Source organism: Tyto alba, unplaced genomic scaffold (genome assembly GCF_018691265.1).
Source record: "Tyto alba isolate M040663 unplaced genomic scaffold, T.alba_DEE_v4.0 Super-Scaffold_7, whole genome shotgun sequence".
NCBI lineage: Eukaryota > Metazoa > Chordata > Aves > Strigiformes > Tytonidae > Tyto > Tyto alba.
Genome location: NW_024881328.1, coordinates 912615 through 937995, shown reverse-complemented (window position 1 = coordinate 937995; position 25381 = coordinate 912615). Strand labels below are relative to the sequence as shown.

Genomic DNA, 25381 nt, shown 5'->3' with positions numbered 1-25381 from the left:
GCTGAACCGTCTCAAGTCAGATTATTTATGAGTTCCTTACCCTACAGTTATTCTCACTATTCCTCAAAAGATTACTGTGTTTTGCAGCACAGTGGTTAAATGGTTAAAACAGCTTAAATTGACCTTAATCGTTCTATTCCACAAATATGTATTTTCTAATAATGTTGGTTCACAGGTATCACCTTCCGCTCCAGTTATTCTCAGTATTCCTCAAAAGATCAGTATTTGTTCTGCAGCACAGTGGTTAAATCCGCTTAAAATGATCTTCATAATTCTATTCCAGAAATATCTATTTTCTAATAATGTTAGTTCACAGGTGTCACCCTACCCTACAGTCATTCTCACTATCGCTCAACAGATTGGCGTTTGTCCTGCAGCACCGGGGCTCAGTAACACCTTAAATTGACCTTCCTACCTGTCGCCCACGACCCCCTGTTCTCTCCCCGTTTAGTTCTCGGCTCTCCGGGGGCCGTCCGGCTCTGCACCCACACCTCGCCGCCGGCTGCGGCGGGGAGCGGGCCCGGCTGCGGGGCCGGGGGCCGGGCGGGAGGCCCCAGCGCTGTCAGACCGCAGGCCGCGGCCCTCGGAGGCGGGGAGCCCCGGCACCCCGAGGCCGGCAGCGCGGGCCCGGGGCTGTGAGGTGGGGAGCCCCGGGGCTGTGAGGTGGGGAGCCCCGGGGCTGTCAGACCGCAGGCCCCGGGGCTGTGAGGCGGGGAGCCCCGGTGCTGTCAGACCGCAGGCCCCGGGGCTGTGAGGCGGGGAGCCCCGGTGCTGTCAGACCGCAGGCCCCGGGGCTGTGAGGCGGGGAGCCCCGGTGCTGTCAGACCGCAGGCCCCGGCGCTGTGAGGCGGGGAGCCCCGGCGCTGTGAGGCGGGGAGCCCCGGGGCTGTGAGGTGGGGAGCCCCGGGGCTGTGAGGTGGGGAGCCCCGGGGCTGTCAAACCGCAGGCCCCGGGGCTGTGAGGCAGGGAGCCCCGGCGCTGTCAGACCGCAGGCCCCAGCGCCGTCAGACCGCAGGCCGCGGGGCTGTCAGACCGCAGGCCCCGGCGCTGTGAGGCGGGGAGCCCGGTCCCGGCGCCCCGAGGCCGGAGGCCCCGGCCCGCCCGCGCCGCCATCCCGCGGGCAAAGGCTCCCCCCGGCGGCGGCGGAGGCCTCAGCGCGGTGACCCCCGCGCCCCCGCCCGCCGGGACGCTCCCGAGCCCCCGCCACAGCCCCGCGGGGAAACCGCGGGCATGCAGCGGGTGCTGTGGAGAAAACGGGCGTTTTCCGCCCGAGCCCTCGGGCCCCGGGCGGTGCCCAGGGAGGGCCCCAGCTCCAGGCAGCACCTCACAGCCTCCTCCGACTCCGAAGTAAAACTTGGGGTGCCGGTTCTGCCTCAGTTTCCCTAAATCTGCCCTTGTTTCCTCCTCCACGTAAGGGAGGGAGGCAGCCTGCCCTCACGCCCCGCTGCCATCCAGAAAAGGCCTCCTGCGTTATCACCCTAGCCTACAAAGCCACACCTAGTCCTGACCAACCTCAGCTTCTCAGTTTATTATAACCGCTGTGACAAAGAACAACTTCAAAATACCGACTCTTGGTTCTTTGTTCCTTCCTTCACATCCAGGCCAGCAGCAAAGGCCTGATGTGCCTGCACCGGCGTGTGACAGCAACACTTGGGACTTGATTTTGGATGCACCAGGAGCAAAACCAGGAATTCAGTTTTAAATAACCTATGGGCTTTTGAAATTGCTTAGGAAACCATTTTGATTGGCAACTCCAAGGAGAGTACGTTACATATTACTGATTACTTTCCCTGGCTTGCAATAGATTACTGATTATTTTTACTTTCCTATGCATCATGCATGTGAATTGCTCAGCAAGACAATGACAGACTGCCTTATGGTGATCATGCTGACTGTCTTTATGTGACATATCGTTTCATGGCCGTCAAACTACCAAAACATCATCACTCATTCTCAGGACAGGGCTGTCAAGCACAATGACCGCCTGGTTAACCTGGATTTCCTGGGAAGTTTTTTCAGATCCCTTTCTGTGGTCACTCATGTTAAAATATGTAAGGAATATACATTTGTTGCTATCAGTTGCTTTACCGATTACAGTGCTTTTTAAATATTAACATACTGAATGAGCGATTGAGGATACAGAGCATGCACTGCCCAGTGTCTTCCAGGAGCGGCAAAACGGGTAACTCCGAGGGAAGAGTGAATTCAGTGTTGGAGGAGCCGGGGTCGCGCTCAGGCGGAGCAGCGCTTTCTGCAGCTCCCAGGGGAAGGATGCTCACAGCACGCCTAGCTCCAAGAAACTGCGCGGGGCTCTAGTATATCACAGAGGGTTTTCAAACCTTTGCTCACCGCCAGAGAGAGGGAAGTATCGAGGAAAAAACATCCAAACCCAATCACTTCGGTTTTGTTAACTAACCCATTTGAACTCCCTGCTGGTTTTAATCTCTGCCGATGTCCTAGTTGGAGGGATTAGCAAGGTCAATGACCAAAATGTTTCAAGAGCATTTCCCAGAAATATGTACGGTAAAAAAATTACAAATTCCTAAATATTCTCTTTGCACTAGAAAAGCGATGCTGTGCCGAGAGCAGGAGAAACCAGACTCACACACCATGCCTGCTTCACACACGGATGGCAAGCTGCTCCCACCTTGCTCTGACACAGGAGGTAGGACCAAACACACACCCACATACTGAAGAAAATGTCCCCCTTTTCTTAAAAGACTGTGCACAGAAACTAATAGAAGAAGTGATATATCTTGATATATTTACCCAGCAGCTTTAGTCCCCAAACCGTAAAACATTATCCCTCAAAGAGAGACGAAGGAGTAAGCTGAGACTCAGAAGGGAGACTCTTATCTTTGATTTTTACAATGATAAAGATAAGCAACGCTACAAGCTTATTTTACCAGACTTCTGGTGGCAGGCTGACCGTACCCAGGGAACAACCGGGCCTTTCTCCCCGCCTGCAGCAACTGCGGCCAGACTTTACGTCCTGCCTTACTCACATGCTTCTGCAAGTCTCACCTGATATTGCTCAGGTGTCAGGGAAAAAAATCAAAGGGTGGGAGAAGAGTCTCTGCACACCAAACCTGCAGGTGCCCGGCTCGCTGGGAGCAGGGAGAGGAGCTCTCTGCCCCGGGAAGTTCAACAGGGTGGAGTGCGCCTGCAGCCAGCCAGACGTCCCCAAAACTGTGTTTGGAGACATTTGTCTCGATTCCCGCTGGCGACATAGGTCAGCCATGTCCCGGTCCCCTCCTGTTTGCTGTTCACTAACATATGTGTGCCTGGTCCTGCTCGTGCAAATATTAGAGGAAAGTTGCCTTTGGTACTAATACCCACTGTCACCGGCAAACAAAGGTGTACATGATCGCACACCTATAACTCATTCTGCAGAGCCAGAACCTCTGATATCTTTATTAACGGTTTTAGCCTTTCAGGCAGGAGGGAGAGAAAATAATGTATAGCTGAGGTGAGCTGTCAAGTACCTCAAATATTAAATCATTATTTTGAGCAGGCTTCAAACCCCCTACCCCATGATCTGACCACATACAGAAGTATATATTTACAAAAATCTGGATCCGTCCATGCATTAATCAGGCTGAGAATGAAAGGTTGAACTCTCCTGCTAATGCATTCATGGCGGGGCAGCCATCCTCGGCGTGCAGAAGGAGCAGCCGCCTCCAGCACACGGTCAGGGTCGGGCGTGCTGGCAGGGCTGGGGACCCCTCCGCTCCACAGACACCCCAGGGGCAGGGCTGGGGACCCCCCCCCGCTCCACAGACACCCCCCTGACACAGCTGCAAACACTGTTTGGGGGTACACCCTGCAGATGGAGTGTTGGGAAGCAAAGATGGGGCCGGGATGGGCAGAGGGCAGCTGGTGGCCAGGGGGTGTGCAGGAGGGTTCTTCCGCAAAGGGGGCAAGTTTCCCCCCCCCAGGAGTGTAACAGGAGGCTGCTGGGAGGTTGGGGTAAGACTGGCTTGCCCTAACTGGTGGGCTGGGGTGGGAATAGCCCAGGAAAGGTGTTGCAGTGGGTGGGATGGAGAGGTGGGGAGCAGGGCCCACCCTGTCCTTCAGAATTTGTGCACCTTTGCTAAAATGGAGAGAAATAAGACAAAAACGGTCCTATCAAAATTCACATGCTCATGGTGTTGTTCCAACGTTGTTTCTTTTCTAAATTGCCTCCTCTAATAATTCTGAAGTAATTTCTCTTATACCTGTTGTATCAAATACCCTATTTTGAAGTGATTCTAAGTGATTCTTTTTTTCTGGAATTTTCTTGCACATTTGGACACTTTTGATAATAATTTGAGCTCCAAGTTGCTGAAGTGTCAAAACCCCCTGCAGAAGGTACCGCTCCGCCTCCGGGAAGCTCTGCTGCTCAGGCCGAGGAGAGGCTGGCCCTCACCCAAGAGAAACCCCAGGAGATTAGAGCCAGGGTTACGCTTTAGCTGGGGGAAGAGGAAGGGCACCCTCCCAGGGGTGTTACCCCAAGACAGCTGGGCAGTGAGGACACAGGACAGTTACGTGTTTCGTATTTCTTTGGCTTTAGGTATAAAAGGAAAGAATTTAGGAAGCTTAAACAAAGTGGTGCGGCAAATCTGTTTACACCAGCAGAAATGGACTGTGGGTTTGGTGTCTGGGACATGCAGGAACAAAGTATATTCAGTGCATTAATGCCACACTGGATTCCTCACCTCGCCTTACTTTCACCTGCTGTACGTTTAACCTATTTATACAAATTTTTGCATGAAGGGCCGTCAGTGAAGCTTTCTAGCTCACAGCAAACACTAATGCAGGTGCCTGTCCTGTCTGAGTTGATGGCTCAAGGCTTTCACTTTAAGTACCCCAACAGACCTAGGCACTGTTTGTCTAACACCTGGGTTTGGGTTTATCTTCCAAACTTCCTTTATGGCTCCTGATCCAAAAAAAAAAGAAACGTCAGGGTTATGTCAATAAGAGGAAGAAACCCAGCAGTGTGCTATGGATGGGACAAAGAGGCTACAAACCCATTTTGTATTGGCACTGCCAGGTGATGCAAAAGCTGCTTTCACTTCAGCACAAGGAAGGGTGCGGGAAACGGTGCTCTTCGGGGCGAGGAGGAGGAGGAGGAGGAGGAGGAAGCCAACCCGGGATGCGGGTGGAGGACATCGGGAAGGTCCCTGTGCCCCACAGGGAGCTGGGGTCCGGGGTTGATCCCCACACCACAGCGGCGGCTCCAAACATCCCAGCGCTTCGCCGACAACTTGACAAATTTAGTTTAACTATTTTGATGTAATAATGTAATTAGGTAAAAGGGTTCAGCAACCGATTGCGTTTCACTGATTTCAACCATCTGCTTCAACATTTGTTCTTATGGGTACCAGATTTCAGAGTCTTTGCTCTAATAGTAATTAATGAAACTGTTAATAAGCTACATATATCATATTATGCTGCAATAATTTATCAAAGGATAATGTTATGAGACAAATTATATATAACAATTATAGAAAATGGCTTACATCACTATATGTTGCACACTGCTAACTAGTTTCTTTACTCTTCTCTTCTTAATGAATTCCCTAATTAATTTAATGCATACTTTATGCGTAATTTGAAATTTAAAAACATTGCTGGGTCAGGTTTTAACTCTCCTCTTTTACACGCTGTTTGCTTCTACAAGACACGTATTAGCAAAACATGACCTCTATGCAAACTACGGAGCCCCGCTGCTATTGGCATCCCAGTCCCGGGGAACGAACGCGCTCCGGCGCGCTCCCCCCCGGGGGGGGAACCCGCGGGCACCCCCAGCGTGTCACCCGCCAGCGGCCTGCGTCGCCAGAGCCACGCTCAATCTCGGTCGCTATTTATAACAAAGAATAAACATGCATGGCTATTCTAATCTTTTATTACGTAACCAGCTCCGTTTGGGGGAAAGCTGCTCTCAATCATACTCTGTGCAAACAGCCATCTGAAAATAGAGCTTTGCCGCCATCAGGCACTGAAAATCACCCCACCCCCAGAACAATGATGTCAGTTTAAAAATCTGGGAACCTTTCAGAATAGAAGTGTAAACTTTAGTTTCTTAACCTTCAGATTTTTAAGCGTCTAGCATACAATTGCCCAGTATTTCCCAGTTTTCTACAACTACAGCTTTGCGGTTTTCCTGCGGAACACGACTATAAACTTTTATTTCAAAGCCAAAGTTTCTATTCTCATCTGACCATATAATTGCTGTGTGTGGAGACTTTAAGAAAATCGCTAAATACCCTGGCAGTACAGATGAACTGCCAGGGGATTCTAAATTCAGCGTTTGCTAAGTTTTTACTGACTGAATCTCCATAGTCAGAGAAATAAGATGTCCCAGCACGGAGGTTACAGTCAGTAACTTCTGGACCAGACCGTCCACAAAATGCACGGTGAAGGTGAAGCTACCCCCTCGACACTTACACGAGCACCGGGGCTTAATTCAAGTTTTGAGGCTTCTCTGCGATTTGCCAACATTCTGTAGGACGCATCTGTGTTTATACAGCGCACACACCTACTACTTCACTGCATTAACAACTTTTATCCGGAGAGTGTTTGCATGGAAAGGTGTGGCTTGCGCCGGGGAGCAGGCTCTCAGCTACGCGGATGGCCGACGTTTGTTTCTGCAGCACAAACATTTCCGGAGGCACCGAGAACCGGCTCTGCCCCCCGCCGCAGGGCTAGCGCTTGCCAGGGCTCGCCTGGCAAACCGCGGGGGCTCCGGGTCCGGGGTCTGGGCACCTGCGGTGCTGCCCAGGGCGGCAAACACGCGCCGGCTCGGGCTGGCCGAAGGCTGCGACGCCCGAGAGCTTCTGCGGCGCTGCGTGGCAACACGCCCTCAGCACGGGCAGCAAACGGGCGAAAAAACGTATCCCCAGCCGCGCAAAATACCTGACAGGCAGAACCAAGGTTTTGTGGGAACTCTTTGCGTTATTAACTGAGACTCTGGGAAGCGATGGAACGAGTCGTGGTGGCCGCGGTCCCCGGCTGCGCCTGGCCAGCCTCTCCCGGGGAAGGACAGCCGGCGTCTGTGCGTCCATCCCCGCCGGCGGGGGACCTCCGATATCTCGTGTAGCAGCTGAGCACTCTCCTTTCCCTTCAGCGGGGCGCTGAGCTGGGAGTTTCCTTCCTCCGCTTGGGTGCTTAACATCATATTCCTGTCAAATTCAACCGAGGTCAATTAGCAGATTCAAAAGCCAGCAGGACCTCAGAGAGGTCACACAGACAGAGAGAGGGGGATTTATCATATCACTCTTGATATAATTGGTATCTAACGGAACTTAGTGAACAAATCATTCACAAATAATTTCCTAGTATTTTAGTTTATTAACGTTTGGTAGGTATGGCTGTATTTCAGAAACAAAAACATGGTTTCCTCGCCGGGCACGTGGACGAGGATGTGATGCGAACTAAGCGGGAAGAGCCCGCGCGCTGAGAGCTGCCCCGTTCGAGATGCCCGGGGCCCTGGGCGAGAGGGGAAGGAGCTGCCTCGCGGGCTGCGGAGAAGCTCTCGCAGCTCGGAAGGGCCGACGGGGCACAGCCCTGCCCGCGGGGAGTCCAGCAGCACGGTCGCAGCTGAGACCAGAGTTTTGCGGGCAGAAGTCCTCTCCTAACTCCTGCCACAGGCACGGAGTGTCCCAGCCGGAGGGTGACAGACCTGGTGACATTTTAACCACCTCGACACGACGGACACCTCGGTGCCTGCAGCGCAGGGAGGCATGCCGGGCTGCTAACCTGCGACAGCCCATGCAGCTCTTCTCTGGGCTCTCTTCTCCCCTCCTCACTTGTTTTCCCGTCAGGATTTCCCAGTTTTGTACCTTTTGCTTTCATTAAGGATCATTTGCCAGATTTCTCCTGAACATCACGCCAGGCTGCAGACAGCTTGGCGCTGCTGTGCTCAGGAGGGAAGCGTTAAAGTTAGTGAAAAGTCAAATAAGGAAGATCTAACCTACTGGGCTGTACTTCATTTAAAATAGCTTCTGTTGGCGGTGGGCAGCCCTCAAGCACCCGACGATGGAGCAGCCTGAGCTACTGCAGCCGTGACCAGGCGTTGCCCAGCCAAACCTGCCCCGGCCGCGGGGACACAGCTGGGCTCGCAGGCCTGGCCCCACGGGGACGTCCCCCCCTCCACGCTCCCAGAACCCGGCAGAAACACCCCGGCGCCACGGGCCCCCCTCCCCGGCAAAGCACAGCCCCGCGCACGGCTGCAGTGACAGCAAGGAAAGGCATCCTGCTCTTCTGGCAGGTTCTCCCACAGGTTAAAGGTACATCGTTTCTAGCATCACCTTCGCTATATTCGTAGGTTCAGCTTCATACACGTACACACAAATACATATACCAGTTTTTGAGGAAGATCTTTACTTGTTGGGTCTAGTTCTGTTTGCATTCATGCTTAAATATTTCTGCTTTGCTGCTGTCCCCTTCTATGCACGGAGCAGGTTCCTTTAAACAAATGTCTTTTTCACCCTGATCTGCTTAACGTGTCCATAGCCATGAGGAGTACACCGGGGTGCTCTATGATGGAGAAGCAATTAAGTAATCAAGATACAGCAGATCCTGCCTTATGGAAGAGGGGGAGCTTGATGGCTTTTTGTGATACCTGTTTGCACCGTTTTCTGTTGTTGTCAGCCAAAAGGGCCCTTGTACTCTCCACGGTAGGGGCGACCACACGTGTCTAATCTTGCCCTTTGTGGACCACTGTGTTGTCTTCTACTGCACGGTCTCTTATGCTCCAGAGAAGACATACAATTTATCGAGTCAGCCAGGCTTTAGCAAGAGATCATTCCTTCACTTCTCTTTGGACAACATTTTTTTTTTTACATTCCTAAAGTATTATATGGAAACCCAGAGTGATTTATTACAATGTTACCTCATCTTCTGGGATACTTCTGGCTGGAAAAAACGTTTTCATCTTCAAGTTAGCTTGCTTCTGTGCTTCTCCATCTGACACTTCAGATCACTTTAATGATGGAGTAGCCTTGATTAAATTAATCTCTCCCTGCAAAAGCAGCTGTCTTGTGTCAAGGAATCTGTTCAGCTATCTGGAACATTTACACTTGCCAGGGAGGAGAGCCAAAGCGCGGAGCTAGCAGAGGGAGTGCCTGACCATACCGAAGCAGCGATGGCTTTGGCGTAACTCGTAAGGGAGAGGCCGGAGCTTGGCGGAACGCCCGGGCCTCTCCCCGCCCGGCGCGGGGCTGGCCCTGCGGCGCTGTGCCCAGCTACGGGGAGAAGGCTGCCCGGGCGAGGAACCCGCGGGGCCCGGGGGCTCAGCACCGCCGGCGCGGCCCCGCACAGCACCCGGGGGGTCGCGCCCCCCGAGCCCAGATCCGGAGCCCGCCAGGAACCGCAAGGACGGAAACCCAAACAGAAATGAAAAAACAGAGTGCCAGCACGGAGAATGAACCCCCAGTCCGTGGTTTACCTTAAACTGGGATTTCTAAACTGAATGCATTAAGTTTAATCTTGACTCCAAGCTTCCTTACTCTCATACAGCTACTCGATTTTTTTCCCCTTTTAACAGCCCTCTTGCAATCTTAGCCTGCACTCCGACAGTCCTTGAGCATGCACCGTCCACGCAGGCAAACCCTGCTGAAATCAGAACTGCCTGCCACGTCTGACTGAGGGCAGTTTGCTTTACAAAGAAAAGCCTTGGAAAAACAACGCAACTGCCATTTCTTTTGTTTTTCATCTCATAATATTACCACGGGCTGGACTTTGAAATGACTATTCTTTTAAAGTATGAACATCGGGTTTTTTCCACTCATTTCTCTTCAATATTCATATGCACCGCATTGGTTTGGAGCCCTTTAGTTTAAAAAAAAAACATTCTGCTTTGTTATTTGGGATAACGTACATTCCTTTTAAATTTATTAATACCAGAGTTTGAGAGAGCTGCAAAATTCTGACCAGCTCAGCTTTTTTCCCTCTCTCCCTTCAGTGCCCGTACCCCGAGTTTCCACAGCTGATGCCCCCGTGTCACAACAGCCCTCGCAGCTCTTTAATGTGACCGTGCAGAGGACGCCAGGCCGAGTGCCACCGTCCCCCCACTCCTGCACTGGGGCCGTGGGGCCGTGGGGCCCGGCTCCGTGCCGCCAGCCCCCCCGGCAGTGCCGGGACAGCAGAGTCCCCCGAGCCGTGGGTCTGCTCCGCCGCTGCGGTCGCGTCACGGGGGTGTTGGGCGGTTGCCCCCCGCATGCGGAGCTCGCCGCGACCACCCCCCACGCCCACGGACCGCTCCCGCCGCCCGGACACCGTGGGGGGCCGCGGGGGTCCCCGCTCCCCGGTGCTGACGCCTGGGGGTGGAGGGGGTCCCCGGCTCCTCCTGCGCCCTGCAACCGGCGTGGGTGCGTGGGAAAACCCCCCACGCCCTCAGCGGGGGAGGCTCAATAAACCACGGACACCCACGCCGCCGGCATCCCGCGCAACGACCGTCCTCACTCCCGCCCCCCCCCAAGCCCGGCCCGGCGCCCCGGGGAGGGGGGAGGCCGCGCCGGGTGTTGGGTTACAGCTGCGGGCGGTGGGGTGGGGCGAGAACAACGGCGGCCCCCGGCCGCCTCCCCCGCTGCGGGCCCGGCGAGCGGCGGCGGGGCTGCCCCCCCCCCCCCCCCGCCCCGGGGATGAACGGGCTGCGGCGGCTGTTCCGCGGCAGCGGCCGGGCGCTGGCGTTCGTCCTCGCCGCCTCGGTCGTGTGGCTGCTCCTCGACATGGCCGCGCTCCGGCTCTCCCCGGGCGAGGCGGGCGGGCGGCCGCTGAAGGAGGCGGCGGGGCGCGGGCCGGGCCGCGGGCAGCAGCGGGCGGGGCTGCGGGGCGACCCCGAGCCGCCGCCGGGCACCCCCCGCCCCGACCCCCCCGGGCCCCGCCGCGGCCGCCGCAGGGGCGCGGGGACGCGGGGGGCCCGCCGGGACCCCCCCCCCGCCCCGCCGCCGCCGCCCGGCCCCGGGCAGCGCCCCGCCGCCCCCCCCGGGGCTCGGCTGGCCCTCGAGGTGGCCGCCTCGAGGCGGGGGGGCGCGGCGGCGCCGAGCGGAGCCCCGTCGAAGGCAGCGGAGCAGCGGGTAACGCGGGGCGCGGGGCGGCGGGCGACCCCCCCGGAGCCCCGGCTGCACCCCGCCGAGCCCCCCCCGGGCAGCGAGCCCGCACGGCGGGCCGGGCTGGGGGGCGCGGCGGCCGAGGGACCCGGACTCGCCGCCAACGGGAGCCGGCAGCGAGGGGCCGGCCTGGCACCCCGGGCGGCGGGGCTGGGCGCGGGGGAGAAGGGGACTCCCCCCGAAAAGCGCTTCGTTCTTAGCAGCGAAGAGGGGGTAAACCCCCGCCAGCCCGACTCCGCGGGGCACCTGGCGAAGCGCCGAGAAGGGCGACGCGCGAACGGCGCCGGGGACGGCGCCCGCGCCGCCAACGCCGTCGGCGGGGCTGCGGCGCCGGGCGGCTGGAGCTGGGCGCTGGGCACGACGCGGGGAGCAGCTCCCGGGTCACCGGCCACGGGCAGCGACGGGCAGGAGCGGCCAGGCGGCGTCCCGGGAACCCACAGGGTCTTGTCCGTGGATGCAACGCTTGCCCCGAGAGACCCCCGGGCTCCCGGCCAGTTTGGGCGCCCTGCCGCAGTCCCTGCCGAGAAACAAGAAGAAGCAAAGAGTCGATGGAAAGAAGGAAACTTTAACGTCTACCTCAGCGATTTGATCCCCGTAGACAGAGCCATAGCAGACACCAGGCCTGCCGGGTAAGATCTGCTTCCCTTGCACAAACACCTGCACCCCTGGGAACCTGCTCGGTGGCTCCGGGGAGGGCGGCTGGGTGCGCCGAGGCCTCTGCCCCGTGCCTGCTAGCCATGAGGCGGCTTTTGCCTTAACGTTATTGAACGTAAAACTGGGGTAAGGTCTGCGGCTCGTCTTACCCTGCAGAGCCCTGCCATGCAAAGGGGCTGGGGCACAGGGGGGGGGGCCGTGGGGCTCAGGCCTCTTCGCGCCTTAAAGCGTTTTTTCATCAGGCTGAGCCCTGTTTGGTGTCTGTGTTGGTGCATTTGGAGCGCTGCGGTCGGTACCCGGGCCGGGGGGGGCACCCACGAGGAGGGACGCGGAGGTTTAGTTCAGGAAACTGTGGTTCAGTTGCAGCTGGCCCCACGAAATGCGCGGCTGGGGCTGCCGATCTCAGCATTGCACTTCAAATAAGACGCTCCCTCCCATAGTCCCCGTGGAAAAGCAAAGGGTGAGGTGTGGGCAGCGCCTTGCTGACGGAAGGGGGACAGGGACGGAGGGTCCCTCTCTGGAGCAGCCAAGCTGCAGGGAGGTTCAGGTTTGTCTCGTATAGTCAGGTTTTCCTGCTGCAAACGTCTCTCGGCCCCTTGGTAGGTGAGAGACCTGCCCGGCGCAGAGACCTTCCCGTGCCCCTCTTCCCACGCTCGCAGACCACGGCCCCGGGGGGACGGGAGTGGTGCCCTGATTTGTCCCCCAGCCCACAGGACAGTGCACAGCGCCGTGGTTTGCTCTTTGACAGCGAAGCCCTGGAGCTGCGGAGCAGAAACCGCCTCCCCGCAGCGCCCGCAAGCGCCGGCTGCCGCCGGTGAGCCGCGCTCCCGCCCGGGAGGTGACGGCATCACCCTCTGCGCGTCACCGGGAACGCCTTGGCCAAAAAGGGTTGTGTCCCTGCCGGCGCTGCCCGGGGACGTGGGGCACGGGGCTAAGGGGGGTCCCCTGGGCACCCCGGCCCTGGCAGGAGCCCGCGCGGGCTCTTGGCACAGCAGAAATGGGGCCGTAAGGACCAGCTCGCGGCAACGGCTGTTGGCAGCTCTCGGCGATCTAACGGCACGTTACTTTTTTGCTGGATCCTTCCAGCCTCTCCCGGCTTAGACCCCAGTTTCTCTCCTGATGCTTGCTGGAGGGCTGGACTAGACCACTGAGATTTGGCCAACGGGAAACCTGTCCTGCCAGAGCCTTCAACCCGCCTGTCTGTTTGCAATGCGCGCTGCTTTCCAAGCTTTTCTTGCCGTGCCGGTGCTTGCCGAGCCCCGTGGCCCTGCCAAGCTGCGTGCAGGAGTCCCACCACAGCGGAGCGAGGTGCCCAAGCTGGGCGGGTGGGGGCCGGGGGGTGGCCAGGGGGCTTGCAGGAAGCACCCCCAGCAGAGCCCGGGTCGGGGGCCCTGCGCCCCAGCGCCGGCAGCAAAGGTCCCGGCGGCCTCTGAGCGGTGCCCAGGCTGCCGTCGTAGCTTCTCCAGGACACTCGGGTTATCTGGGTTTAGACAGAGACCCGGATTTCCTGGCCCGGCAAAAAAACCATCGCCTGCTGCGTGACACGGTGCAGTCTGGGTTGGTTAGCTCGGGGGCAGCGGATCTGAGGTGACGTTTTCCCAAAGCAACTTTAGCAGCTTAAGAACCGATGTTCTGCTGGCTTTCAGGGTGATGTCGACAGAACGTAACAGCTGTGGGCTGGTTTTGTTTAAAGGCCTATTTTGAGGTGGAATTTCAAAAGGATTTGACTTTTACTTAATACTGGTTATATATATTAAGTATTACATACGCATATATCTCAAAAAATATATGTATGTACATATACGTATATAGTTAGCAAAGATAACTCACACAGGACATTGTGCAATATTTTTAGCTGGGGGTCAACAATAACAAACCCATTGCACTCTGCCTAGAAATTGTACTTTTTTAGGCAAGAAGGGAGAAGATGTTCCCCAGTTTGAGGTTTCCCATCGCCCTCGCACGGATGCTTTCCAGCTGCCCCAGGCACACTCCGGCTTTGGCCAGGAGCCATGTGCTGCGAACGAAGGGGCGAAAGAGAAGAGTCCTCATGGCTGGTGCTGCCTGGCCGCACGCAGCCTTCACGGCTTGGGTCTCGGCTGCTTTTTCTCAGCTTCTCTCACATCCCTCTCTCGGTGCAATGAAAGGTGTGGTGCTCAGCAGCCGTCTCCTGCCTTATCCATGGCCTCTGTCCCTCCTCCCGCCGTGAGCTGCCTCCTTGGGTTCGCTGTAGCAGCTACAGTTCACCTCTTTTCTCCTAGTTTAGCTGTCCCTCGTCCTGTCTACTTCTTGCAAGCGGCAAGTTCAGCCCCTGCCTTCTCTCGGAGTCCCACCAGCATGCCCAACCCGCGCCGCAGAGAGGTCCCGTTGCCAGGGGCCAGCACCCCTGTGGTGCCCAACCAGCCCATTTCGAACAGCACGTCCCCCCCCCGCTGCGCCAGCCCTGCCCGCTGCCCGACCTGAGCCAGGCTATGGAAGGAGAAGGAAAGACACGTCCCAAGGATTGCAACAGAGAGTAACTCTGGGGTTATTTTCACTTACCCAGAACACTTCCGATCAGCTGTGAAGACCTGAAATGCTTTGAATTTTCTTCAAGGCGCCACATGGTCTGAGCTGTGCGCTGCCCTGGCATCAGCATCTGACCCAACACCAGCCAAACCCGAGGGCCCGTGCACTGAGACAGAAGAAAAAGAAAGAAGTTATTTTTCCGTACGCTCCCATGTACCTGTCCCTGTTTTCTGCCTGTTTTGAGTCATCACTGAGAAATTAATTTTCTCCACCTGCAGATAGGCTGGTGCCTGTCCTGCCTGCAGGAGGTCTGCTCTGGGAGGACAAGAGAGAAAAACCTGCTAGCAGGCTGCAGCTTACTGACAAGAGAGAGAAAGCAAGTCCCAGCAACTCGTGGCTGTTCTGGGGTAAACCAGGCAGGCTGGGGGAGAGGAGCGCGTGTCCCGCAGGCCTGGCGATCCACTCGGGGATAGGAGAGTGGAGGGAGCCCCCCGCTCCCCCGGGCTCGCAGCAAAGCCCCGCTTGAATTGCAAACGGCAGACGGGCAAAGCTGCTGGTCGAGCTTTTGTTCGAACACTGAAGACAGAGGCCTGACCCAGCCGTCGCGGTTTTGGCTGTCACAGGATGAAGGGACAAAGCCGTAGACACGGGAGGAAGCTTCTCACTGCCCGGGTCCGCGGGTGCGCGCCGCTGGCTGTTGGCGAGGGAGGCAGGCGTCGCTCGGGGCTCGGGCACGGGGTGGCCCTGGGGAGCTGGGGGTGCCCAGGGCGTGAGGCACAGGGCACTCAGGGAGGGGACCCGCCGGGACCTTCGTAGAAGAAATTTGGACGCTTGAATGTTTTCCAATCCTCCGTGACTCCCGGAGCGAGGTGCAGAAGTTCGACTGGGCGACGCTTCCTCGCTGTCCGCGTGCTCGACAAGCCGCTGTGCCGAGTGACCCTTCGTGGAAATAAACGGCTGTTTCCTTGCTTTTTGAACATAATACCGATTCTTTTCTTTCGACGAGGTTGTTTCACGCAGCCCGGGATCCCAAGTCCCGGGGGTGCTCGGAGCATCGCGGGATCCTTTCCCCGCAGGAGTCCCGGCGAGCAGCGGTGCAGGGCTGGGACCAGCCTGGCTGTGGCCGTTGCACTCTTTGCTCGTGGAGAGGAGGTGTTACGGCCCGGGGGTAGGGAGTTAAAAAGAGGTCCCTGTTAGAAAGGAGTGAACACATCCCGTCCCTTGGGGCTGCTCAGGAGAGGGGCCCTGGGGCTGGGTGGGGACTGTCATGTCATCCCCCCCCCCCTCTGCTCACCCCTCTGCTCCCTCTCCTGACAAAATCCCATCTCAGGGGTTTGCTGCCATATTTCACATTTGGCATTTCCCCCCTCCCTGCGCGCTTTCCCAGAAAACCCGCAGCCTGGAGATTTTCAGGAGCGCAGCTGGCCATGGCCTGTGAGCCCCTGTTGCTGTTGCAGGTGCTCCGAGCAGCGGGTTCACGACGACCTCCCGACCACCACCATCATCATGTGCTTCGTGGACGAAGTTTGGTCCACCCTCCTCCGCTCCGTTCACAGCGTCCTCAGCAGATCCCCTCCGCATCTGATTGAAGAAGTCATTTTGGTGGACGACTTCAGCACTAAAGGTAGGTGCAGCTTCTTCTACCTTTATGAAACTGATATAACTTGAGGCCAAAATGCAATTTGTACGCTGTAATTCAATTCGGAAGAGTAGAGAGAAATTGCATTTTCTCCTTTTGATGTATTGAAGCGCGTCCCCAGCGCGCTGCTGTCCTTCCAGATGAGGGGGATCGGCGGCCAGATGGGCACCGGGGGGTGGCTGTGGTGGAGCGAGCCGCGGCTCTCTCCTGACACCCTGCCAGACTTTATCGCTCACTCAGCCTCTCCCATCCCAGCTCACGGAAGCAGCTGCCCGTCGCTGAGTTTACGCTGGCCGTGCGCTGCTTCGCACGCGTGCCGGAGGCCGGGGGCACCGGGGAGCTCGGTCCTACTGAAAAAAAAAGCGGAGAGCCGGGCACCGGCGTGTGCGCAGCGGCTGTGCCTGCGTGCTCAGGCGTTGCGGGTGGCATGGGACCTCCACTTTGTAACGCTTTGGCTCTTAAAAATTCAGGAATGATGTAATTTTCCGAGTGCTGGTTCTTCAGGGAAGGTGCTGTCTCACACAAACTTCACAGCTCATGCCACGCTTGCCACGAGCCTACAATGCAACGAGGCAGTAGGTGCAAAGAAGAGAAAAGAGCCTCAGTTTGCTCATTTTTAAAATAATCATTCAAACGTGTTCATACCGTTTTCCCTCAAAAGCATTTTTTCAAGTTTCCTATCTCCCTGTGGCTTCCCTTTGTCTCTGCTCCTTAGCCAGCGAACACCTGAAGCACTGGGTTTGCAACCAAAACCTCCCGGGTGTGGGTGAATTACGGCCGGCGGAGCTTGGTGCTCGGCGTTGCTGTAACCCAAGCTGCAGCAGCAGTAACCTGCAGCAAACGTGCCCACAAATGTTTCACCTTCGGAGCCTTTCAAAGCTTTTAACTGGCTTTTGAAATGCAAGCGGTTACCTTGTCCTGGAGAGAAGCAGAGTATCAGTGAAGCCCCTCGGAGGGAAGGATGTCAGTGGGTGGCTGTTTCCAAATGCAGTGCTTGGAGCAGCGGCCGCAGCACCGCAGCAGAGGCTCGTGGGCTCCTCTGCCAGAGGGAAACTGCCCACGAACGGGGCAGCCCGGCTCTCTAGTCCCCCCCAGCCACCTTTCTCACACCTTCTTTATCCGGAGAGTTTACCACCAGCTGCCTCCGCAGCCACGGGGATCCATGAGAAAAGCAACCTGAGAAGGAGGGATGTGCCACAGCAAACCCTCGTGCAGTTTAAACCCGCGCTGGGTCGTTAGGTGTGGTGCTTCATGTCGAGAAGTTTGTAGAGCACAAAAAAAATATTTTTTTAGGCAAGGAAGAACAATTCACAACAAGATCTTAACTGAAATTATAGTGCAATGAAGGAAAAAAAAAATCATTTTGGAGTCTTGGAACAATTGTTCGGTGCCTGGTGTGGATCGCGAACCACCCAAGTGAGGCCACTGGGGATTTGCTCATGGCCTGTCTCCAAGAGCCCCGCACTGGCTGCCCTCCCCTTTCTGTGTCTCCTATGTGCAGCGATCACCCGGCACCAGGTGCGGGTCCCCCTTTGCTGCGTCGGCGGGGTTTGTGCTGATGCGGGGAGCAGGGGATGGTGCCAGCACCCGCGGGCCCTCCTTTGGGGGGGCCAGAGCCCGGGCAGCCCGTGGCGACCCCCCGGCACCGAACCCCGAGCCGTCGCAGAGCGCGGGGGGAGGCGGCTCCAGCAGAGATGGTTGTGCTCCTCAGCGTCAGCCCGAGACGGCGGGGGGCTTCGCCGGAGGGCAGGCTCGTGCACCGCAGCTGCGCCCAGATGTTCGCCCCCCCCCCCAGACCCTGGTGTGCCTGGAGATGCCGCCAGGGAAAATCCGCCCGCTGCTTTTCACCCTGGAAGCGGGTGTGAAACGCGTAAGTCAGCCTCTCCTCCTCCTCCTCTGCAGAATACCTCAAGGAGAAGCTGGACAGATACATGTCGCGGTTCCCAAAGGTGAAGATCCTCCGCCTCAAGGAGAGGCATGGCCTGATCCGGGCCAGGCTGGCGGGAGCGGAGGTGGCCAAAGGTAGGATGGGGGCTGCTTTACAGCCAGGTCTGGGCCCCCCCTCGGCGTGGCGGGGGGCCGGGGTTGCCCGAGGCCTGATGCCGCCCCGGCCCCCGCCGCAGGCGCCGTCCTGACGTTCCTGGACTCGCACGTGGAGTGCAACGTGGGGTGGCTGGAGCCGCTGCTGGAGAGGGTCCGCCTGAGCCGGGCCAAGGTGGCCTGCCCCGTCATCGAGGTCATCAGCGACAGGGACATGAGGTGAGGCGGCGCGCGCCCCCGCGGAACCCCCGGGGCCGTGCCGGCGCCTCGCGCACGGCCTCTCCGTGGCGCAGGGCCGGGCCCCCGAACCGGCCTTAGCGGGGGGCCCTCACGTCGCTCTGCACCAGGAATTGCCATTAGCAGTGGACGTGGCGCCCCCATTTATCACACACACCTCTTCCCTTTTTCGTGACTTCTGGCACGCGAAGAGGATTCCTGATGAAACCCGCTAAAGTCCCGTTTTGATTATGTACAGATATCATCTTCACTCATTAAGGTTGACATTTCAATCAGGAATGTGACTCAGAATTACTCATCCTGATCTTTTCCCTGTTTAGTTACATGACCGTGGACAACTTTCAGCGTGGGATTTTCACTTGGCCGATGAATTTTGGATGGAAGCAGATTCCACAAGAGGTCATTGAGAAAAATAACATCAAGGAAACTGATATAATAAGGTAAAAAAAAAAGATGAGAGCGCTGTGAGCCAAACTGCTAATAATTTAGGAACAAAGGCCCCTTCCGGGCCAAATGTTCCTTTGCTCGTACGGACGGCAGAGGCAGTGGTCACGGTGGGCAGTGACCTCCCCAGACGTGGGCTCGGCTCACCCCTCACTGTACCGCCGGCATTTCGGGGGGACGTACCGTTGCATGTTTCCCTCCCATGCCCCGTGACGGCTTTCAGCCTGGGTAAAACCACCCAAATACCATCTGTTTTACCGTTGCATCTGTCAGCCCGCGGCGAAGTGCCAGACCGGGTGGTCCGTGCTGTCTCTGTAAGTGAAGGCTCCGTCCCCGTCCCCCAGCATTTAGCCCGCAGCCTCGCAAGGATTCCCTCACCCGGGCGAGGGGAAGGGGACGGCGCTTCCCGGGCGGCTGACGTGCCGTGTGGCTTCTCTGTTCCCAGGTGCCCAGTCATGGCAGGTGGGCTGTTTTCCATCGATAAAAAGTACTTTTTTGAGCTGGGAACATACGACCCAGGACTGGATGTCTGGGGAGGTGAAAATATGGAGATTTCATTCAAGGTACGTCGCTCTTGGCAGCCTGTGCCGCACGCCTGCACCCGTGCCAGCCTGGCTTGGGTGATGGGGCTCAGCCGGGGGCCCCTGGGGCAGCCCCGTGCTGGACATCCCGTCCCTCCGGGCAGTCCACTTACTCCTCTGCTTCTTTTCTGGCTTGCACAAAGCCAACACCCAACACTTGCCCGTGTTTCCATCAAAGCAACCTCTGTTTCTCAGGTCTGGATGTGTGGAGGAGAGATTGAGATTGTTCCGTGCTCCAGAGTTGGGCACATTTTCAGGAACGACAATCCTTATTCCTTCCCGAAAGATCGGGTGAGGACAGTGGAGAGGAACTTGGCCCGTGTTGCGGAGGTCTGGCTGGATGAGTACAAGGAGTTATTCTACGGCCACGCTTACCACTTAGTCTTGAAAAACCTGGATGTCGGCAACCTCACTCAACAAATCCAGCTGCGAAAGAAGCTCCAGTGCAAAAGTTTCCGGTGGTACCTGGAGAACGTCTACCCGGACCTGGAAGCTCCCCTGGTTAAAGCCAGCGGGCTGGTACGTAGCCGAATGACTTGCTGTCCCTCATGAAGTACGTTTCCAGTTGTTATGAAGAAACAGGCCGCAGTTCCGAGGGGCGATTCCCCGTCGCAGAGCCGGTTCGGTGTTGAAGCAGCCGCCGAGCTGAGCCCGTGCAGCAGCCACGGCCGGGGGGTGCCAGGGCGGGACCCAGCGCCCTCCCCACCGCCCGGCGGTTTGCCCGTGGCAGGAGAGAGAAATGCCCTTGGAGGGGGGGCAGGGGGGGTTAGCCGGGCCTGGGCAGCGCAGGCAGGTGCAGGCAGGGCTCAGTGTGCAGGACCAGGAGCAGGCAGGGCTCAGGACCAGGAGCAGGAGCAGGCAGGGCTCAGGACCAGGAGCAGGCACAGGCAGTGCTCAGGACCAGGAGCAGGCAGGGCTCAGGACTCAGGACCAGGAGCAGGCACAGGCAGGGCTCAGGACCAGGACCAGGCACAGGCAGGGCTCAGGACCAGGAGCAGGCAGGGCTCAGGATCAGGACCAGGACCAGGCACAGGCAGGGCTCAGGACCAGGAGCAGGCAGGGAACAGTGCTCAGGACCAGGACCAGGCACAGGCAGGGAGCAGCACTCAGGGATCAGGACCAGGAGCAGGCAGGGAGCAGCGCTCAGGACCAGGAGCAGGAGCAGGCAGGGCTCAGGACCAGGAGCAGGCAGGGAGCAGTGCTCAGGACCAGGAGCAGGCAGGGCTCAGGACAAGGCACAGGCAGGGCTCAGGATCAGGACCAGGAGCAGGCAGGTCTCGGGGCTCAGGACCAGGCAGGGCTCGGGGCTCAGGACCAGGCAGGGCTCAGGGCTCAGACCAGGAGCAGGCAGGGCTCAGGACCAGGACCAGGCACAGGCAGGACTCAGGACCAGGAGCAGGCACAGGCAGGGATCAGGATCAGGACCAGGAGCAGGCAGGGCTCGGACCAGGAGCAGGCAGGGCTCAGGAGCAGGAGCAGGCAGGGAGCAGTGCTCAGGGCTCAGGACCCGAAGCAGTCAGGGCTCAGGACCAGGAGCAGGCAGGACTCAGGAGCAGGCACAGGCAGGACTCAGGAGCAGGACCAGGCACAGGCAGGGCTCAGGACCCGAAGCAGTCAGGGCTCAGGACCAGGAGCAGGCAGGACTCAGGAGCAGGACCAGGCAGGGCTCAGGAGCAGGCAGGGGTCAGGAGCAGGAGCAGGCAGGGCTCAGGAGCAGGAGCAGGCACAGGCAGGGCTCGGGGCTCAGGGCCAGGCGCAGGCAGGGTTTGTAGCGGTGCTGTGCTGCCGGCAGAGCGCAGCAGAAACCCGCCTTTCCCCTGCGCTGGCGGCAGCCGGGCAGAGCCAGTGCTCCAGCGCAGGTGAAGCCTGCGCCGGGGGGGTCAGTGAGCACAAACCACCAAAATGTCCATTTTGGATTAAATCCTCCGTCTTGCGCCCACGAGTCCCACGCCGGCTGGGAGGCCGAGGAGCGTAACCGGGTCAGGCTGGCAGAGCGTGGTCCGGAGGTTTCGGGGTGCCGGCTCACCGGTGAGGGACGGCTGCAGGGAGGGAGAGCAAAGAGAAGACCAGTGGTTCTGGAAATGGCTAGTTTCAAGCTTCTCTTGGTAGCAAGAGGTGTAATGGGCCAGATGTGCATTTACACACCCTCCGAGGGCTGTGCCACAGCTTCTCTGCTTCGCTCCGTGAAGCGGGCAGTAGCCATCAGTGTCCTGTGACCCCAGCAGGCTAACTGCAGTGAAACAGCCTCTCCTCCTCCTTGGGAATCTATGTCTAAATTTGCATTTTGGTACTATTTTCTAGCTTCTTAACGTAGCCTCGGCAAGATGCATCGCTGTGGAAAATGCCACTCTAGCTCTTGAGGAGTGTGATGTTAACAGCAAGGTAAGGATACCCTGCAGACTCTGTAATGCCGTTTTTAGTGCATGGCATAGAGCCCCTGCACCTCCCCGTGCCCGCGGGGGACACGGCTGGGTGACACCTGGGAGCAGCGAGGGGCAGGGGTTGCCTTTCGTTTGCAAAGCCTGCAGGCAAGCAACAACCCCAGAGCCAGCAAACCGAGCTGGAATAGGAAAGTTTGATAAACCCGATGAGAAAATGAGGAGACCCGTTTCGAGACAAGGCCGGGTTTTGTGTGCTGCTGCGCAACAGAGTCGCAGTCTGTCGCTCGATGGGAAGCAGCCGCTGTAGACAAGCTTTCCCTTCCATCCCGGGCAGCGTTTCTGAGGCAGTCCCTGCAGATTGCTCGCCGCTGGCGCGGGCCCGCACGTGGGTGGGGGTCTGGCACGGGTGGGGGTTTATCCATTTGCACCCCAGCGCTGGCGTGCAGCCCCGGGGGGGTGGCAGGGCAGAGGAGCATGCAGCCTTTGGGTTTGGGGTCTGGGCTGCCGCGGCAGGAGCTGCCCCCAGAGCCAGCGCTGGGGCTCTCCTGGGCTTTTTAGCTCTGCAGATCCACAGGAAAGATCTTCCCATGGATCGCGGCTTTCCCCCGGAGGTGGAGGGCGAGGAGAGCCGCTGCCGGGGCGCCCTCGCCATCCCCGCGCAGCCAGCCCGGCCAAGGGGAGGCGCGGGGGGGTCCCAGCTCTCCCCGTCTCTCCCCACAGCACCAGAAGTTCAACTACACCTGGCTGAGGCTGATCCAGCACGGCGAGCTCTGCGTCAGCCCGGCGGGCGCCGCGGGAGCGCCGGGTCTGCGCCGCTGCCGGGGCGGGAGCCGCAGCCTGGCCTGGCTGCACCGGTCGCTGGCCGCCTTCCAGCCCGAGCTGGTGAGTGGGGCGCAGCCCCCGCCGCGGCCCCGAGCCCCCCGGGTTAGGTTGGCACGATGCGGGCGCGGCCGTGCCCTCGCCCGCGGGGCCCCCCGGGAGCAGGGGCGCGCGTTGGGTCGCGTCGGCCCGAGCGGCCGGCACCGCCGGTAGCGCCTGCAGGGAGGTGGCTGCATACCGACCGGCACTCGGCTCACCGTCCTTTTCAAAAGGAGGAATTTACGAAAAGAAAAAGAACGGGCACTTGCATTTATTCCTCTTGCAAAAAATAAGAGAGTCACGACTGCACCTCTGTCAGCCTGGTGTAAGTAGTCGTCCAAAATGCTATGAAATTGGATCCTTTCTATTTAAAAAAGAAATACTCTTAAATTAAGAAAGAAAAAATGTAGCTAAGTTACACGCTCATCGACAAGCTCCCGTTCCTCTTTAGTCTGAAAAACTGAAACTTTGAGACCCAAAGCGCCGCGACGCCGAGGCTGGCGAAGGCCGGGGTGTTTGTGAAAAATCCCTGAGAACCGTCACCCACTTAGGAGCCCAGGCAGCGTTACGGGTGCCGGCACAGCTCGCCTCGGGCCCCCTGAGGTGTGCTGGGTGGTCCTGGCAGAGGCTGCCGGGCACGGCGGGGGCCGGGGCTGCCCGCCCGAAGGGCCGGGCCCCGACAGGCTCGCTGGGGACCAGCAGCCGCGGTCGCTGTGGTTCCACCCGCCGTGCCTGGTGCCGGCAGCGGGAGCGGTGAAGGGCAGCTCGCCGGCCGCGCGTCACCTTCCCCCGGTGCCACGGGCACCGTGGCGCGTTGGTGGTGTGAAGTGCGTTTACCGGATGCACAGAGATCCAGCTCTTGCCCAGACTACGCTCCGCGTGTCGGCGCAGGGGTGTTTAATCCAGGTTTTAAGCGGCTGCTCACAGGAGACGCTGCGGTGCTTGGCGGTGACACGGAAACCTCCCTTCCCTTCGGCGGCACCTGCGGCATCGCCGCGCTGGCCCCGTGGGTTAAGTAGATAAAGCCCAGGCGATGTGAAAAGCAGAAGGGTGGGGATCTCTCAGGCTCTCACTGACTGCCCCAGCATTTGAACTTCAGTGCCGAATTACCTAACATCCTTTTCAGCTCAGTAAATGTGCTTTGGGTTAATCAGCCAAGGAACTCCAGAGTACAGAAATCGGTCTCCTGCTGTACGTTCCCCTGTGTAGCAAGTACCAGCTGGAGTGATTTCCTTTGCGTGGTAATTGCTGCTCGGACAGTGAGGGAACAAATCCTTCCAGCGAGCGAGAAGGCAGGGCGCGCAGGAGGTGTGGTGTGAGCCCGGCTCAGCAGCAGGTACAGGCTCTGGAGCCCACCCAGGCGTCGCTGTAAGTCAGCAAAGAGATCTTGTGTGTCAGCAAAATGTGAAAGAGGGGGCTCACCATAAAGAACCAAACTTTCCCGGAGGGCAAACGGAGCTGTTGCTGCAGCAGCCCCGAAGCCTCGGCCTGCCTGAAGCCCTCTCTGTCTCCCCTGCAGACCCAGCACATCATCTGGGAGCACCTCCAGCAGCCCACCTGCTTGGAAGTGGATCCCTCTCACAAAGCCCCGAGGGTGAATGCCTGTGACTCTGCGAATCCTTACCAGAAGTGGCAGTTTGGCAATTACTACGCGGACTGAAGGGAACACGGTTGAACCAGAAGCGCCGTGTTGTCATCTTGTGAATTCAGCAAGGACATCTGTGAGACTTGTGACAGCAATTACAGAACTGGAAGTTCATTTCCAAATGATAATTGAAATACGTAATTTAAACCAGCATACTGAGAGACCAGAATAGCAAGAGCAGCACATCTGGTTTAGCGATGTCTGAGGCAGATAGGCGTGTTTTTCCCTCACTGTGGGAGACTTTGGCAAAAAACTCAAATAATTTTCTGTATTATTAAATGGAAATATTTTCTGACGTTCCCCATCCTACTGCAAGCAAACCTTTATCGGTTCCCCCAGGACACCAGCATAAGCTACAGAAATACTTCCAGGGCTCTGTAGTCTGTAAACAGCAAATCGGGCTGCTTATTCTTCCGCAGAAAATGGAAGTTTATTGACCGATGCATTAAAAAAAATCCATCCGACATGCCCGTGCTGGGTCTGGCCACAGGATCCTGCCCTGTGGGACCCGTTGCCTCTGGCAGATGAGTATCAGGGTTCCGTTAGGAATCGATGGCTTATCGAGAAAGCCGCCTTTTAATAATGGGAGGCAAATGTGGGTCGATAAGGCACCCAGCAGACGAGGCAGACTGGGGGCTGTGGAAGAGGCAGCGAGCGCAGGGACGGCGAGGACACGTGTGCTGGGAGGTGAGGGGAGCCGCGGGCAAGGCGAGCCGGGGAGCACCTCGCCCCCACCCTGGGGCTGACGTGGCTTTGGGGGGGCTCCCCCGGGACCACCGGTGTTGTCCTCAGCCCGTGCAGGTGCCGGGGCCTGGCGGTGCTCGGTGCAGCCCCGAGCGGGGCGGCTGGCCCTGCTCCTGGAGCGCTCTCCCAAGGGAAGCGCCGCCTGCTCGCCCCGTCGCCGGCACAGACCCCCGGCAGGACATCCCGCACCCCCCAAGCGCGGCCCGCGGGGCAGCAGGGCTTGTCCCCAAAGAGGGCTGCAGGACACCAGCGTGCGTGTGCGTGTGTGTGTGTGCACGTGTGTGTGCACGTGTGTGCACGTGTGTGTGTGCGTGTGCGCACGTGTGTGTGTGCACACACGCGCGTGTCACAGGGCCCGTTGCAGAGGTGGCTGCAGCACGGCGAGCCCTCGCCCGGCGCCACGCAGGCTCCTCACACCTGAAGTCCCTCTGAACTCAGTCACAGGCAAAGTTTTCTCTCGCTGTGAAGCCTTTTATCTCCAAAAGCCACCACCAGCTTTTGAAGGGGCAGATTTGACAGGAGGCTGAACTCTGCTGTGGCAGGACGGTGAGATCCAT

General features: G+C 58.4%; 1 protein-coding gene across 1 annotated transcript; it reads left to right on the top strand.

The window, feature by feature from the left end:
* Positions 1–7175: 7175 nt before the first annotated feature.
* GALNT5 (polypeptide N-acetylgalactosaminyltransferase 5) lies at positions 7176–24384 on the top strand. Its single transcript, XM_042784385.1, has 11 exons — positions 7176–10836; positions 10975–11722; positions 15713–15879; positions 17797–17916; positions 18018–18153; positions 18492–18611; positions 19061–19178; positions 19392–19715; positions 21498–21578; positions 22298–22459; positions 23955–24384. Exons 1-11 carry the CDS (start codon positions 10626–10628, stop codon positions 24093–24095), a joined length of 2328 nt encoding a protein of 775 aa, XP_042640319.1. The 5' UTR covers positions 7176–10625; the 3' UTR covers positions 24096–24384.
* Positions 24385–25381: the final 997 nt, after the last annotated feature.